The sequence below is a fragment of the Rhinolophus sinicus genome, linkage group LG13 (assembly GCF_036562045.2).
Source record: "Rhinolophus sinicus isolate RSC01 linkage group LG13, ASM3656204v1, whole genome shotgun sequence".
Lineage (NCBI taxonomy): Eukaryota > Metazoa > Chordata > Mammalia > Chiroptera > Rhinolophidae > Rhinolophus > Rhinolophus sinicus.
The window spans coordinates 40201549-40218250 of NC_133762.1; the positions used below are offsets into that span (position 1 = coordinate 40201549).

Sequence of the window (16702 nt, forward strand, 5' to 3'; positions counted from 1 at the left end):
ATCCCACTGGGCTGGCAAGAATTTCAGTTTGCATAGCTACCCTATCTGCCCTAAGCCATGTAGTATCAAAACTTGGGGGAGGTGTTTGGCAGGTGGAAGGGAACCCCTCTGGTCATTAGCCACACCAGTTTGTGGTGCCCACCGTCCCAGCCTCTGGGGTCATCACACAGCCCACTCCTCTGGGATCTTGTTGTATTCCCAGGATTTTACTGGGGATCTTGTTATATTCCCAGGATTTTACTGGGGATCTTGTTATATTCCCAGGATTTTACTGGGGATCTTGTTATATTCCCAGGATTTTACTGGGGATCTTGTTATATTCCCAGGATTTTACTGGGGATCTTGTTATATTCCCAGGATTTTACTGGGGATCTTGTTATATTCCCAGGATTTTACATCAGTAAGCAGTTTTCTGTTCTTTCAGGCTCCATCTGATCTCAGATCTTCGTTAATTCTGGGAAATCTAACCCTCTCTGCCCCTTTTGCCTCTTTACTAAGGAAAAGCTTGACTTCTGCTTTCTACCTGGTAAAATTACCTATATGAATAAAATCCCATGGGTTTAGCTACCCATTTGGACTTTGTGTATGAATTTCAGTGGAGGAGGGAAAAACACACTGGATAAATACAAATGAATGTTTCAAAAAGTTATCTTGTTATGTAGCTATTTTAAGGAACCTCAGAACTGAGTGCCCTCCCTATCAATATACCTTTTGCTACAGATTTCCTCCGTTGTCCACTTAGTAGGTGAACAGAATCCCTCGTTAGCACCTGTGAGTAACACCTTACAAAAGGAGTTAACTGTTGGCGGCTTAGACACTCTAGTTGTGCAAAACCTTTGTAAAGCATAATTTCAATAGAGAGAAGAGGATTTTCTTCGCTATGCAACTCTGTAGGTTGTTTTGTGGTAGACATTTCTTAGATACGCAGTGCCTAGAATATCACTTAACAAAGCTGTACAACCAATCACATTTGTAACTATTTCTTACATTTAGATGTCGCTTGGAAAAGGAAAGGCAAAAAGAGGAAATTGCTCGTAGATCCAGTCAAGGAGATCAGTAGCAAAATTATGCATAAACAGCTTACATCCTTTACTGACACACTCACAGTTTTGGAGCTTGCACCTCCTACCCAGAGACTGATGATGTGGAAGAAGAGGGGAGGAGTCGGTACACTTTTGTCATCTGCTAATCAGGATTTGATTCATACTGAACTGAAAATGGTAATTTTTGCCATCCTTTGCATGGGTGCAGTGTTTGGTTATAAATAAACAAATGCATATTTACACTCATTTGTACAGCAGAATTTAAACTTGTGAAAAACTGTCCCCTTATTTTGAATTAATTTGCTGGATGTATGTGCACGAATTATAGATTTGATTTTTTTTTTAGCATATGTGCTTGTATTTTATTGAATTGCTTTACTTGCACAAAAACAAGAAACAAAAATGTGTATTTTTACAGTTGTTTACAAAACGCTTTCTGTCCTCTGACTTTAAACTTGGAAGAAAATTGATACAGGAGTCAGTAAGGGAAGAAATCGGAAGCAGAAACATAGTAGGTGAGACATTCTGTTGATGTTGAGGGGAATGTTGTACAAACAAAAATTTCATTTTGCATTTCAAAATGAAGATGGGATCCAAGTCCATATTCCCAAGTATAAATGCTTTCTCTGGAAGAGTATTTGAACTTAAAAAAATTGTTACGTCAGCATTGTATTTTCTGCTTTGCAGATTAATTTTTGTCCAAAAGCTACATAAAAAGATAAGGTGTATACTATTCTTGTCTTATTCTTTCCCATTTCCCCCACCCTCAAAGGCAGTACTCAAAAACCTTCAACAAAGAAACTTTTTTTAATCTAGTAGGATAACGTTTCACTTTAAGACATGAAAAGTCACCTAGTGATAAGAATAGTATTTAAACAATACAACTAACCTGAGACATAAATATTTCCATATACCCAGAGGATACATGAAGTATTAATATTGGTGATTATTATTGTGACTATTGTAAAGGAATAACAAAGTCAACTTATGTGGTGAGTGAACCTCTACTTCCTGAAATCATCAAAATGTGCTGAACAGTATACCAACATGGGCTTGAACTATCCCTGTTGTCTTGTGAGTGAATGTATGGGGCTGAGTGCTGAGGAGGTCGGTGGAGGATAGAGAGTGGAAGTGATAAAGAGGCAGGTGTGGGGAAACGGAAGATAAATATGTGAGACTTGGGAGCCATAGCTGTTTGTACACCCTTTGCTTAAGTTCTTGAATTCCAATATCAGAAGCTTTCTTTTGTAACAATCATATTCCAATTTAAGTTTGAAAGATATCTTTGTGGTGAAATCTTCTTTACTTCCTTAATAATTCAGAGGCCTCCATCATGGAAGAGCCAAATTCCCAGCAAGAGTTAATTCAACCCAAAACTTGGAAGGATGTGATTGATGGATCAAACTGTGGACCTCATGAGGATACCAATATAAATATTAACTCTGAGGTAAGTTAACCAAAGAGAATCATAAAAATATTCTTTTTCTAACAGAGATATAGTGAAGGAACATTGAGACTCTGGTATGTCTTCGTATATTTATAGTTTATATTCATCTCAGATTATCCTATGATTTCTTTAGTAAGTAGTAGTACTGCAGGATAAAACATGATTTTCACCTTCAAAACAGTATTTTCTAGAAGTTTAGGATGGTAAATTACAAGATAAGTAGTTTCATGCAGAAAAAGTATTTTGCATGGAACATTAAATAAAAAATTGTAGTTGATTCTGGTTATATGCTGAGAATTCTACTAGGCCCCACATTCAGTATGTCATGGAATCCTTTAGGACTCTAGACAATATACCTGTTTTGTTTCTGATCATAAATTCTCCCTTCCCACCTCTTAGAGTAATATATTCTAGACTTACCAGTTACCTTAGCCTTGAATCTGAAAGACTATCTAACGATCCATGACCAAATAAAATCTTAAAAAGTTTTTATTTGAAGACAAAATTTTTATTTGAAAAACGTACTTATTTGAAAACATACTTGAAAACAATGTACTTTAAAATATTTTCTCAATTGTCACTTTATTGATTGTACAAGTGTAAATATTATAGTCACACCAGATAAAAATAAACCAATGCTTTTCTGGTCTGTTCCATCATCACTGTACTTTGATAACCACTCAGGGAATTCAAAGTCAGTCCACAATGAAACTGAATGCCCTTGGAAGGAAAGATAATTTCATAATGCATTAAAAGAGAATGTGTTTTACTATTTGATAACATGCTGGATATTAGGATACTGGTTGCCAGTACTACTCTCTTCCTTATTTGGGCTTGAGAATTTCTTAGAGCACACCTACTGAAAATTATGATTAAGCAAGTTTGTTTAATTTATGACTTTTAAACATATTAACAAAATAGATTTTCCCAAATGCTTGAAGTGAAGGAAAGAGTTTGATGCACTGGTTCTTTTGAACCTTTTACTCCTTTGTCCTACGATTCTGCTTTAACCTTCAATTTTGTTCTTATAATGCTTCCAACAATGGTCAACAGATATGAAATATAGTCAAGAATGGGAGCACAGTCAGTTTGAAGGGATGGGGAAATAGTGATTCCAATTAATCATTTTCAAATCTTCATAAACTGAATTTTTATGTAAAGTAACTGCAAAATTGAGAGTATCTAAAATGTAGACTATTCATAGAAATTAAAAGAGAAAAACAAAAGGCTCCACAAATATGTATATTAAAGAATAAAATGCAGCTCCTTATTTTCACTAAAATTTTAAAAAGCTAAAGTGAAAAATCAAGTAACTATGTTGTAAGAAGCTCCTAACTTAATCAAGATCATAGCTGACAGTTGGGGAATGAAGCTTAGAGACAGGTTAAAGATGAAGGGACTGACAGCCCCTATGGCGATGAAAAGGGGAGATGATATGGAATGGAGAATTCCTGGATTTCTCTTTATCCTTCTTCCTTTATATCTTTGCTCCCCTTCCAGTCACAGTTTTTCTTCCCTTTTGCCAGTGACAGCTCCAGCAGTGGTGGCAAGAATCCTGTCATGGCCCTAGGTAGGGATATTAATATCCCTTTCCTCGTTCTCCCTCTGTTTGCAGATCTCCTTCCTCTGCCACCTGGTACTGGCATGAGAATAGAGGTAGGGGACTGGGGCTAGATAAAAAGCTTCAGAGGAAAGTGGCCTGAGCTGCACAGCAGCAGAGACTTTTGATATGAGATCTGCAGTGGCAAGAGAAATAGAAGGGACAAATATTGGAAGCAAAGTGGGAGGGGCATGCAAGTTCTCCATTTGTGGGAGGCATACAGAAAACAGGAATATTTAAGTCAGGGACTGCCTACCTGGGATATTTCAGAAATAATATTTTGAGAATATGAGTAGTATTTTAAATTAGTTTTATAAATGAGCATTCATGTGATTAAAGAATTTAACAAAATGAGATTATTCTGTGATGACAACTACTACTACTGTGGTGACTTACGTATTTTTTTGTAATTTGCTTTAGCAGGATATTGTTGAAATGGTTTCTTCAGCTGCTGAGGAATCCTCTTCAGTGAATGCCATCTTGACACAAGAAATTGAAAATTGTCCAGTGGAATTGGTAAATATATGCATAGTCTTGGGAATGTTCTTAAAAGCTCTATTCCTCAATGTTTAAAATCTTATTTACCTAAAAATTGGTTTTCAGAGATGTCATGTGACTTGCTAAAATTATAATTTAAGTTAGTGATCTCAACAAAGATGTGTATGAGTAGTTTTATAAAACATTCAGAATTGCTTTAACCTTTTTGTCTTTATTTTAACTTCAAATAATTTTAAAGGAAGGTGTGAGGTTTATATGCTTATCAAAGGTAGTCACAGATTAAAAATGTTGAGAATCCCTGTTTTAAGTTACTCTTATAACATCTCTACAGAAACAGAGCTATATTAAGAGTATGGCCAAGGCATTTGAAATTATACTTTATTTACCAAAAAAATATATGGGCATTTTTTTCTAAAACATTATATGGCTCAAGGCCTGTATTTATAATCTATATAAGACTTCTAGAGATCAGAAAAAGAAAATAGTCTGCTCAAAGGGCCCCACGTCAACAGCAAAGCCAGAAGTAACATCTGACTCGTCTGACTCCATATACATATATTACTGTCTTATTTCTTTATATTTTGTCCCAGAGTGCTGAAGGCATTCTTAAGATTGTAATGAATGTTAGCAGAAGTTTCTTAGTAAATATCAAAATGCTTAATGCCTGATGTTAATTTTATTTTTAAATTATCATTATGAGTTTCAAGACTATTAGATTGTTTTTTCATATATGGAAAACAGACTGAATTCTCTAGATAATCTAGGACAGAATAAATACCTTAACTTTTTACCTAAAACATTTAAACAGCTGAGCCAGAAGTGGGTTGATTCATTTTCGCCTTTCCCTTTGCTGCTATAGACACAGGTTATTTTCCATACATGGTCGAGCAAACTACAACACAGCACAAGGTCAGCTGTTTTAATAATCCACTGGGCTTTCCATACAATGGAGTCAGCTGTAGGGTGTCCAGATAGATCAAGTAGATAGGTTTCAGCAAAACACACAGACTATTTCTTCTGAGCCTTTTCCTGGTTAGTTTAGTTGTGCAATATAAGTGATCTTTCACAAAGAGTTGGACCATTGCTTTTTACATTTGAAAAATAGCATTTTGTGTATTTAACAGTAAAAATTAATAGTAATAAATTGAGTTCATTTACCCCAGAACAGACCAGAACGGAATAAACATAAATGGTACCTGGAGGGATTTGGGGAACTGTTCAGAATAAAGTGACCATATTTTCAAATTTTCTCTTAGGAATAGAAGAAAGAATATAGCGTAGGCAGGACCAGGAAGCTGGTACAGCTGGTGGGAATGGGGACTCAGCAGAGCCTTTAGCCTCAAATGATTTAAAATATCATACAGAGTATTCTGGAGCTTTCTGAAATCATCCTAGAGTCCACAAAATGGAAAGCACTTTTAGAAAATGTCTGGGGGCCAGAGGTCTATATGAAAGCTTGACAGCGAACCTGTGATAAGGGTGAGTCACATCCCACTGGGTTGCATGGTCAGAGGTAGCCTGGGAAAATTATAAAGTAGGTCAGATTTGTGCCACTTTCCTTCCCCCAGCCCTCCCTAGGCCTGCTCTTTTAGTAAACTGATTAGCATCTTTCCTATGCCCAGTTTCTGTTCTCTTTCCTATGCCCAGGTGTTAGTTGGTAAGCGTTTCAAGTGAGTTCCCATGAAGGGATTTCAACTTTACAATTTTTAAATATTGAGGTATTTCTGAAGGTTGCTACGTTTTAAAGACTGTAAAGAATAAATCTATTCATATTACATGACAGGCAGTGGGTTGATCTTTTTTGGACAAGGCACCCTCAAAATCCAGTTATATACAGACTACTAAACATCAGTTATTGTTAGAGCTTCTATATCACCAAGTAAGTTCAAATAAAGACCTTTTCAAGGCAGTTTTTCTATAGATTTGTGTTTACTCCAATTAAGTGAGTTCAGATTGACCAGAGTTGGGATAAATTCTAGCCCAAAGTGCTCATCTTTGCTGACTTTACTTTGAAAGTAAGGGCCCAATGCCCCGGGATGCATTACAAATAAAGACTGCAGAATCTCCTGTTCTGAGCCCCTAATCAGAAGATAGCCTGGGGAGTATAGATGTAATCCTGCGAAGGTTGGTCTCTATTTGTATGCTAATCTTATTCTATTATCAGACTATAAACTCCTCATTTGGCAGGACCCAGTGTTATAGTTGTGTTTCTTGTAGCCGCTAACACTCTGCCTGACAAACAGTAGACATTCAGTAAAATTTGCTTAAGTGAAATACTTTATCAATCATTCAAACAGGAGTCATTGGGAAATGAACAAAATCCTGAGATAGAGCGATGGAATCGAAGAACACTTCGGATGTTAAATAGTTTGCGGGTAAGATGGTAGGGTTTGTCAATCCTATTTTCATTTTTAAAATAAGTAATATGTTGACTTCAGTCTTCTAGGTATTAATAAAAATGAAACCGTTTTTCATCATGTTTTTGTTGAGGTTAAATTATACTAGAGTGAGATGATTTTTGAGCGGGATATCCAAGGCTAAATATGGGCGTTTGTTTTCAGAGTCTGTGTGTTCTAATCAACGTCTTACCCACACTCGTGACCCTTGACATCTATTCTGTCCCATTCTTGTTTTTAGCAGGCTGTCAACCAATTCTCAGTGTGGAACTTAGTTTATAACAGTTTAAGAGTGAGACAGATAATTTTAAATTTTAACTTATATTTTTATCAAAATAATACATTATATAATTTTAAAAGTTTAGTAGTTTTAAACTTAATAGTTTTAAACTTTCAGCTATAAGGCTGAAAAGGAAACACAGAATTCCTTTGTGTTACCCTTCTGATTCCTAAGTCCTGCCTCACCAGAAGCAACTACATTAAGCTATTTCTTTTAGTATGTCTTTCCATATTTCTAATTAACATGTTTTTAATTTCTTGATTTCAGCTTTAAATTTTATCCATTTACGTCTTTCAATAGAAAATGAAAATTTAGCTTAGTTATATCTCCCCCCTCTCCAGTATATTTTAAGCACAGTATTCAGTGCTTACAGTGTTATACTTGTAATGATTTTGAGGCAGGTTTAATTGTGACAGAGAGACATAGCAATGGCTTAAAAAGGATAGGAATTTATTTCTCTCTCAGGTAAAAGTACAATCTGGTATCGCAGCGATGCTCTCCAAGTTGCCAGAGACCCAGTTTCCCTTTATCTCATTTTCTTTTTCTTAGGATCCAAAATGGGTGACTACCCACCATGTCTGCATTCCAATCAGTAGCAAAGCTTCCCTTAAGGGCACAACCCAGTAACTGTGTGTATCACTTTTCTCACTCATTGACCAGCACTTAGTCACCTCGCCACATCTAGCTGGGAAATGTAGTCCTTATATGGCAAACTTGGACCCAGCTAATAATTCTATTACTACAGAAGAAGAGGAGAATGGATATTAAGGGACAACCAGCAGTTGCTACCACAAAGACTATGTAAAAATTAGTTCACATTGAAACTTCATAGTGTAATTACATTTATTTTCTTGTCAACTTTATAGGAATTGGTTGGGGGGGTGGGCGCGGGGTTAGTCATTACCTCATTTTTTTCTATTAGTTTAGTGTCTATATACCCATCCTTAATTCTTTTCCCAAACTCTCTGGTGACATAATATTTTTAAAACCCTTTTAGTGTGGTCAAATATAGCAATTAATTCATCAGTTCCACTTTTTTTTTCTTTAAGAAATCCCTCCTGGAGCTCATCATCCTCTTGTTCTAATCTGGATTAGTTGCTCTGTAGGTCTGCTCCACAGTTTTTGTCTTGGGACGTTACTTTACCGTGCATGGGAATTCCTTTGTCTCTTTTCTTATTCCTCTATTTCTTGGTACTTTGATCTTCCTTTCGGTTAACATCCTCTCATAATTTCCTGAGATAAAGAGGGCATAGGAGATAGAGACCCTACATATAAGTTTGAAATGTTCTTTAACTTGCTTGGTTTTCTCTGAACATAGTTTGAAAATAATCTGTCTCAGATGTTGAAGGCGTTGTAACATTTCTAGGCTTCCTGTGTTGTTGAAAAGTCAGATGCTGCTTGGTTAGTGATCCTCCGTAGGTGACCTTTATTTTCTCTCTGGAAGCTTTTAGATCTTTTCTTTATCCCTAGTGGTCTGAAATTTCATGATGATGTGCTTTGGTACAGGTCTTTTTTCATTTATTGTGCTAAGCGTGTAGTGGGTTCTTTATTCTGAAAGTTCATGTCCTTGAGTTATAGGAAATTTTTTGTATTTCTTGGATTTCCTCCTTGTTGTTAATCTGTTCTCTCTTTCTGGACCACCAGATGGGACCAGGTGGCTCAGATGTTGGATCTCCAGAATTGCACCTTTAATTAAAAAAAAATCTTTCACCCTCTATATTAATTTCTTTTTTTTCCTACTCTCTAGAAGATTTCTTCAATTTTATCTTGGAGTCTATTAAATTTTGTTTGTGCTTTCACCTTTTTTGTTTTCCAGGAATTTTTTTCTTAATTTTTTAATTATTCTCTTGTTTTATAGCATCTTAATATTTTTATTTAGTAATTTTTTAACTGCTTTATTGAGATATGACCGGCATATGATAAACCATACCTATTTAAAGTATAGTTAGATAAGTTTTGACATAGTTTTATACCTATGAAACCATTGCCACAATCAAGATAGTGAACTTACGTACAACCCCAGAAAGTTCCTTGTGCCTCTTGATAATTCCTTGTCCAATTTCTCCCCAAGCAAATCACTGATCCGCTTTCTCTCAGTATTATCCTCATCATTTTTTATGGATGCAGTGTCTTTTCTTAACTTTTAAATGTTATAGTTTGCTTCTGTTCCTGACATTATCTGTTTCCTTAGCAATTTTCTCGGATGCATTCTTTTTTGCTTTTGAATGTTAGGAAGTTTACTCAAATGTCTGGTAAAACTTTGGTTATCTGTTTTTATTAAGAGTGAGACACCAAAAATCTGATTGGAAGTTATATAAGGATGGGTGGGGCTTATAGACTTGTGGTCTTTATAAGTGAAGTAATTGGGTGGTGCCCCCCTCCCAACACACACACACAGATGTCATTCTCTATAAGTGTTTTTTTCCTCTGAATGGTCAGTTTTCCCAGCTTACTCTTCAAATCTACTATCTATGAGATATAAGCATGATGCCTATGATTTGGGAATGAAAAACGGGTAAGGGAAAGGCTGGCTGCCTTATTGTTTAGAGTGTAGAATTTCACTGAATCCCCCAGTTAACTGTATGACACTTTGCCATTCACCATGCCTGGTGTCCCAGTGTTAGAATCTCAATTGTCAGTACCTCCGGAAAGGCACCTTCCTGCATCCTTCATTTTAGAGGGGTTTGTGGAGGGAACAGAATAAGCACATTTGCTCAATCTTGCACATTTGTCCCCTCAGGGTATTTTTCAAAAGAGTTCTTGAAAGGCAGTCCCTGATCTTTCCCAGGGGAAAAAGCCTGCCAGGGTGTGGGAGTCATGGTCTCTTGGTTCAGTGAAGTGGTTGGGTAAACCAGAGTGTCTAACTGATCCCAAATAGACTTTCAAGGAATTCTTCTGTTTTCATCGCATATCTTCATCTTATAATATACTGTGGCCTCCAATTCCTGAGCTTTTCCAAGGTCCTGTAGCTCAGACTGGCTTGCTTTTTGCTGGCCTTCCTCTCTGTTGGCATTTAGGTTTCAGCTTTCTCCACTCTGCCAAGTCAGTTAGTCTCCCACTTTCTTTGTCTTTAATCTCCTTCCTTTGTCGCCTTTTAATTCTTTTCCTTCATTTTAGAGGTGTTTCTAAAGGGAACAGAATAAGCACATGTGTTCAGTCTTGCATATTTGTCCACTCAGAGTGTTTTTCAAAAGGATTCTTGAAATAGAAAAGGCTGTCCCTGCTCTCTCCCAGGGGAAAAAGCCACCCAATCCATATCGTGTTTCCTCAAGTGAGGGAATAAATAAAGGCTTGTCATGCCTTCTCTGAAAGGTTGTGACACAGGGCCACTCCTTCGGTTGAGATCAAGTGTTTAACTTATTAATTTGTTAAATGTTATGGACTGGCAAAAAAACCCAAAAAACTTGTATATTGTATTTCTAAAAGTGCTTCACGGGCAGCTGGATGGCTCAGTTGGTTAGAGCGCAAGCTCTCAACAACAAAGTTGCCGGTTCAATTCCCGCATGGGATAGTGGGCTGCGTCCCCTGCAACTAAGATTGAAAACGGCGACTAGACTTGGAGCTGAACTGCACCCTCTACAACTAGATTGAAGGACAATGACTTGGAGCTGATGGGCCCTGAAAAACACATTGTTCCCCAATAAAAAAATAAAAAATAAAAGTGCTTCGCAACTATTTAAGGAGTATAATACTCACAGGGAGGCTGGCTAGTATTCACCACAGTATTTCTAACTAAAAAACTATACTTCTAGCCTGGGAATCTGATTCCAAGTACTAATCTTTATAAAAGAAGTTATTTTCATCTATAATAAAACACTTTGTTGTACCTCAATTTGTTCTAGCAGGTTCACAGGTACCATATGGTGAATCCAACATCTTTTTAACCTGTGTAAAGAAACTGGGAAATGTTTGTATAATCATATTGCCCTATCACTGAAAGGTCAAAGATAAGTCTCCATTTACAACTAGAGTTTTATTGTCACTCCACCCGCTACTACCTTTAAGGAAAAGAAACCTGATAGAAGCCTCATAATTTTCATTATATTTGAAGCCTTGCAAAGCACTGTGGAATTTTTCTCCCTGCAAGTCTAAACTAATTGTACTTTCTACAGGAGCCATTTATGTTAACATCAGTTTTTTAAAAGACCTAACATTTGTATAACACGTTAGAAATTTGTGTAACACTTTAGAGTTCTTTTGCATGTATTTTCTCAATGAACCAAGCTTGTGCTCAATGACTTATATGGTTTTTAAGTTTACTAATGAGTCATTTGCGTTTCTCCACTTAAGGATTTCACAATCACTTATCAAAAATATCAGTATTGTTTTTGTTCATTATGCATGTGCAACCTGCTCTACTTTTAATAATCATGTTTCCCTTTCCTTTCCTCTTTTCGAATTATTTTCCTAGGAATCCAACAAGATGGGAAGGCAGTTCTTTAGTCTGACGACTCTCTGCAGGAATAGCGGCCGAAAAGAAGTTGCTGCCAAATTTTATACCTTTCTTGTGCTAAAAAAACAGCAGGCTATTGAGCTGAGCCAGAGTGCTCCCTACACAGATATTATAGCTACAGTGGGACCAATGTTCCATAAAATGTGAAAGAAATCCAGAACATGCAGATTTATATCACCATTGAAATTTCTGTATAGATTGTTTAATTTTTGATGCAGTAGGTGTCTGGAAGCAGCTGAAGGTCTGATCCATTTCATAGACAGGACAACTTCCCATTTCTTCCTTGTAAGTCCAAAATAAACATAGCCAGAACTGGAAACCTGTATGCTTACAGAAATACTGAATTATAGCTAAGTAATATTTTTAACTTAGCTGACTTGAATGTATAACAGTTACCATTTTCCTACCTTGAATGTTGCATGTTAGAGTACATTTTTAAAATACATATGCCTTCAAGAAACATTCAAGGATGTTTTTTAAAAGATTATTTTACATTGGATTATTTATTTAAAATTTATGGGATTAATTAATAATTAACATTTTCTTATTTCCCCACAGACAATAATTTATTTGATTATAATGCATATCATCCTTGATTTGACCTAGTGCCATGGTTTTTAATCTAATGTCTTAATTGGAGAGTTATAAAATTCATCTTTGTTTGAAATTATCTGAGTGGTTTTAGTCTATTTATAGGTCATTTAACCATTTTATTCACTATTTAATGATTATTTTAACCACCATTCATGTGTCAAGAAAACTAAGTCTGCTTCTTATGTTGAAAAAAATTAGCAAGACACTTATTCAGTATGTTGTCTGCAGCTACAATTCAAGTAAAAGTCATTAAAATAAATGTCCTTTTAGTTGGTGTTTACTGAGCATTTTTTACATTAAAACCATTGTTTTTCTTTTTTCTTAGTTGAAGTTTGTCAGTAAATTTTCATATAATGCTCTGTGAGTCCCATAATATACTGTAAGATGAAGCCCATGGTACTCTCTAAAATACTGTTGTATCTGAAATTGTGCTACGAACTAAATTCTAAATGGTCTCTTTGAACGTATTAACTATAAGATTTAAATGTCAAATTGCCTTTTTAAAATTTTCTTTTATTATTTAAATTAACATACAGAAAATTTGACTTTTTCATTTTGGTGCGCAGGTCTATCAATTTTAACACATACATAGACTCCTGTACACACGCAGGACATCAAAAGTACTGTCACCAAAAAAACTCCCTTCAAAGTCACACCTTTCCTCCATTCTAACTCCTGGCAACCACCCTTCTGCATGACTATAGTTTTGTCCTTTTGAGAATGCCATGTAAATGGAATTATATAGTATGTAACCTTTTGGAGATTGGCTTCTTCCACTCAGTGTAATGTCTTTGAGATTAGTCCAAGGTGTTGTATCAGTGGTTCTATCCTATTTATTGCTGAGTAGTATTGTGTTGTCTGAATGTACCACAGTTTTATTTATCCATTTATCCCCTGAAGGACATTTAAGTTGTTTCTAGTTTTTGACAATTATAAACAGAGTTGTTACCTACACTTGTGTACAGTTTTTCTGTGAATATAAGTTGTTATTTCTCTAGGGTAAATATCTAGAAGTGAGATGGCTAGGTCATATGACGAATGCATGTTTAACTTTAATGAGAAATTACCAAATTATTTTCCAGAGTGGATGTACGTTTTTGCACTCCTGCTAGCAATGTATGAGAGTTCCAGTTGACTTTTTGTTTACTGTGGTTTTTTTGGCATAATTGTAGGTCCCCTGCAGTTATAAAAAATCATAATAAGACAGAGAAATCTTGTTTACCCTTCACCAAGTTTCCCCCAAAGGTAACATCTTGCATAATTATAACACAATATCACAGGAAATTGATATTGATGCATTGCATTCACCTTATCCATATTTCACCAGTTTCACATGCACTTATTTGTTTGTGTGTATTTAGTTCTATGCAATTGTATTACATACGTAGCTTCATGTGACAACCACCAGAGTCAAGAAACAGAACAGTTCCATTTTAAGGATCACTTGTGCTACGCTTTTGTAGCCACTGCTAACTCCCTCCATACCCTCTTCCCTAGCCCTTGACAACCACTAATCTGCTCCCCATCTCTGTAATTTTGTCATTAATACAATTGCCATATCCCAGAAGCGATGTATGACATGGAGTGTTGTCATGATGGAGGATGATTTACAGCACACTTTCAAACACACCTTCTCTCAACCGTAGCTCACACCCAACTGACTGCACCAAACAAGTTGAAACTTACCACATTTTGTTACTAAGGTTCGATGTGCCACTTCCTGTACTGAAGATCCTGCCTTTCTGTTGGTTGGCACTCAGCAGCAGCTTTCACCGGATTTTGTGATCACAACGGAAAGGCTCCGTGTCACACATCGCTTCTGGTACAGCAATTTCTGTCCAACAAAAACATTACAGTATGTCCTCATCCACCTTATTCACCAAATCTGGCGTTGTGCGACTTCTGACTTCCCCAAAGTCAACATGACCAGGAAAGGAAAACGTTTTGAATCAATTCAGGACATCAAGACAGCCACGCATGACAGTGCAACTAAAGACACTCACGAAAGAGGAATTCCAGAACTGCTTCAGAAAGTGGCAAGAACAATGGGATAAGTGTGTTCAAAGCAAGGGGGAGTATTTTGAGGGGGATTAATGGCAATGTGTCTTACTGTAAATTATTTTTATTTAAACATTCACAGTATTGTTTAACCACACTTCATATAATGTAATGTTGTTAAGGTTTATCCCTGTTGTAAAATGTATCTGTACTTCATTCCTTTAAATGGCCAAATTAATATTCCATTATATGAATGTTTATCCATTCATCAGTTAGTAGGCATGTGTGTTGCTTTTCACTTTTTGACAATTATGAATAATGCTGTTATGAACACTAGTGTATAAATTTTTGTATATACATGTTTTCATCTTTCTTGAATATACACCTAGGAGTGGAATTGCTAAGTTATCCTATGATACCATATGTCTATGATATTATGGAGTTATCATGTGATAACTTTAACTTTTTTAGAAACTGTCAAGTTGTTTCCCAAAGTAGCTCACCATTTTACATTTCCACCAGCATTATATGAGAATTTCAATTTCTTTACACCCTCACCAACACTTTTGTTATTGTTTCTCTCTCTGTCTCTGTCTTCTTTTTTTTTTTTTTTTTTGGTTCTTACAGTGCTTACATTCTAGTTGGACATGTCCCTTTTTTTGATTATAGAAATCTTAGTGTGAAGTGATATCTCATGGTTTTGATTTGCAGTTCCCTTATAAATAATGATGTTAAGCATCTTTTCATATGGATTTGCTAATATTTTGTTTAGGATTTTTGCATTTGTGTTCATGAGGAATAGAGGTCTGTATTTGTCTTATACTGTCTTTTCCTGATTTTGGAAAATGTTTCCTCCCATTTTATTTTTCTGGAAGAGACTCTGTAGAACTGCTGTTATTTTAAACGTCTGATAGAATTCACCCATGAAACCATCTGGATCTGGAGATTATATTTTGGAAGATTTTAAAATGTGAATTCAATTTTTAAATAGTTGTGGAGCTATTCAGTTACATATTTCATTTGCTCTGAGTTTTGATAATTTGTGATTTGCAAGGAATTGTTCCATTTCATCTAAATTGGTGATGATATGTGTAGAGTTGTTTGGAGTATTCTCTTACCCTTTCTTGTCTGTGGAGTCCATAGTAATAACCTTTCTTTCATTCCAGATACTGATAATTTATGTCTTCTCTCTTTTTTCTTTTCAGTAGTACTAAAAGTTTATTAATTTTATTGGTCTTTTCAAAGAACCAGTGTTTGGTTTCATTGATTTTTCTCTTTTCTTTCTCTTTTTTCCATTTCATTGATTTCTGCTCTGATATTTATAATTTTTTTCCTTTGGCTTGCTTTGGGTTTATTTTGCTTTTATTTTTTTAGTTATTATAAGGTGGAAGCTTAATTGATAAGAGACCTTCTTTCTTTTCTAATATAAATGTTTAATGGCATATTTTTCACTCCAAGCACTACTTTAGCTGCATTGCACAAACTTTGATATATTGTAGTTTCACTTTTGTTCAGTTCAAAATATTTTCTAATTTCCCTTGAGACTTCCTTTTTGACCTGTGGATGGATTATTTAGAAGTATATTGTTTAATTTCCAAAAGGAGATTTTCCTATTCTTTTTCTATAATTCATTTCTAGTCTATATCATTGAAGAACGTACTTTAAGTGATTTTGATTCTTGTAAACTTATTTAAGGTTTGTTTTATGATCTAATATAGCATCTATCTTGGTGGATGTTCTAGGGTGCTTGAAAAGAATATTTTCCTATAAGAATATATTATGCAGTTATTAGGTGGAGTGTTCTATACATGTCACTTGGACCTAGTTGGCTGATAGTACTGCTCAGTTCTTCCATATCTTTCCTTATGTTCTGTCTACTAATACTGTGTATTACTGAGCAGTGTTCATGTCTGTACTTATAATTGTGAATATGTCCATTTCTCCTTTCAGTTCTGACAGGTTTTGCCTCATGTATTTTGAAGCTCTTTTTAATCCATCCACATTTACAATCATTATGTCTTCCTGGTGAAGTGACCCTTTTATTGCTATATAATGATTTTCTCTATCCCTGTTAATTTTCTTTGCTCTGAAGTCTACTTTTTCTTTTTTTAACTGAAGTATAATTGGCATATAATATCCTATGAGTTTCAGGTGTACATCATAGTGATTTTATATTTATATACATTATAAAATGATCACCACAATAAGTCTAGTTCCATCTGTCACCATACAAAGTTATTAGAATATTATTGGCTATATTCCCCATGCTGTACATTACATCCCCAAGACTTACTTATTTTATAACTGGAAGTTTGTACCTCTTAATTTCCTTCTTCTATTTTGCTCAATCCCCAACCCTTTCCCCTTCTAGTAACCACCAATTTGTTTTCTGT

General features: G+C 35.4%; 1 protein-coding gene across 3 annotated transcripts in view; it reads left to right on the plus strand.

The window, feature by feature from the left end:
• Positions 1 to 15248, plus strand: part of RAD21L1 (RAD21 cohesin complex component like 1) — a 26943-nt gene extending 11695 nt beyond the window's left edge. For 2 of the 3 annotated variants that reach the window (XM_074317498.1, XM_019755180.2), the window contains 6 exons: positions 994 to 1220; positions 1462 to 1558; positions 2366 to 2490; positions 4511 to 4606; positions 6886 to 6963; positions 11676 to 15248. In XM_074317498.1, the coding sequence (XP_074173599.1) occupies positions 994 to 1220; positions 1462 to 1558; positions 2366 to 2490; positions 4511 to 4606; positions 6886 to 6963; positions 11676 to 11864 (812 nt within the window). In that variant the 3' untranslated portion in view covers positions 11865 to 15248. The remainder of the gene's footprint in view (positions 1 to 993; positions 1221 to 1461; positions 1559 to 2365; positions 2491 to 4510; positions 4607 to 6885; positions 6964 to 11675) is intronic. The other variant, XM_074317499.1, reaches the window with a different exon arrangement.
• The last annotated feature ends 1454 nt before the right edge of the window (positions 15249 to 16702 follow it).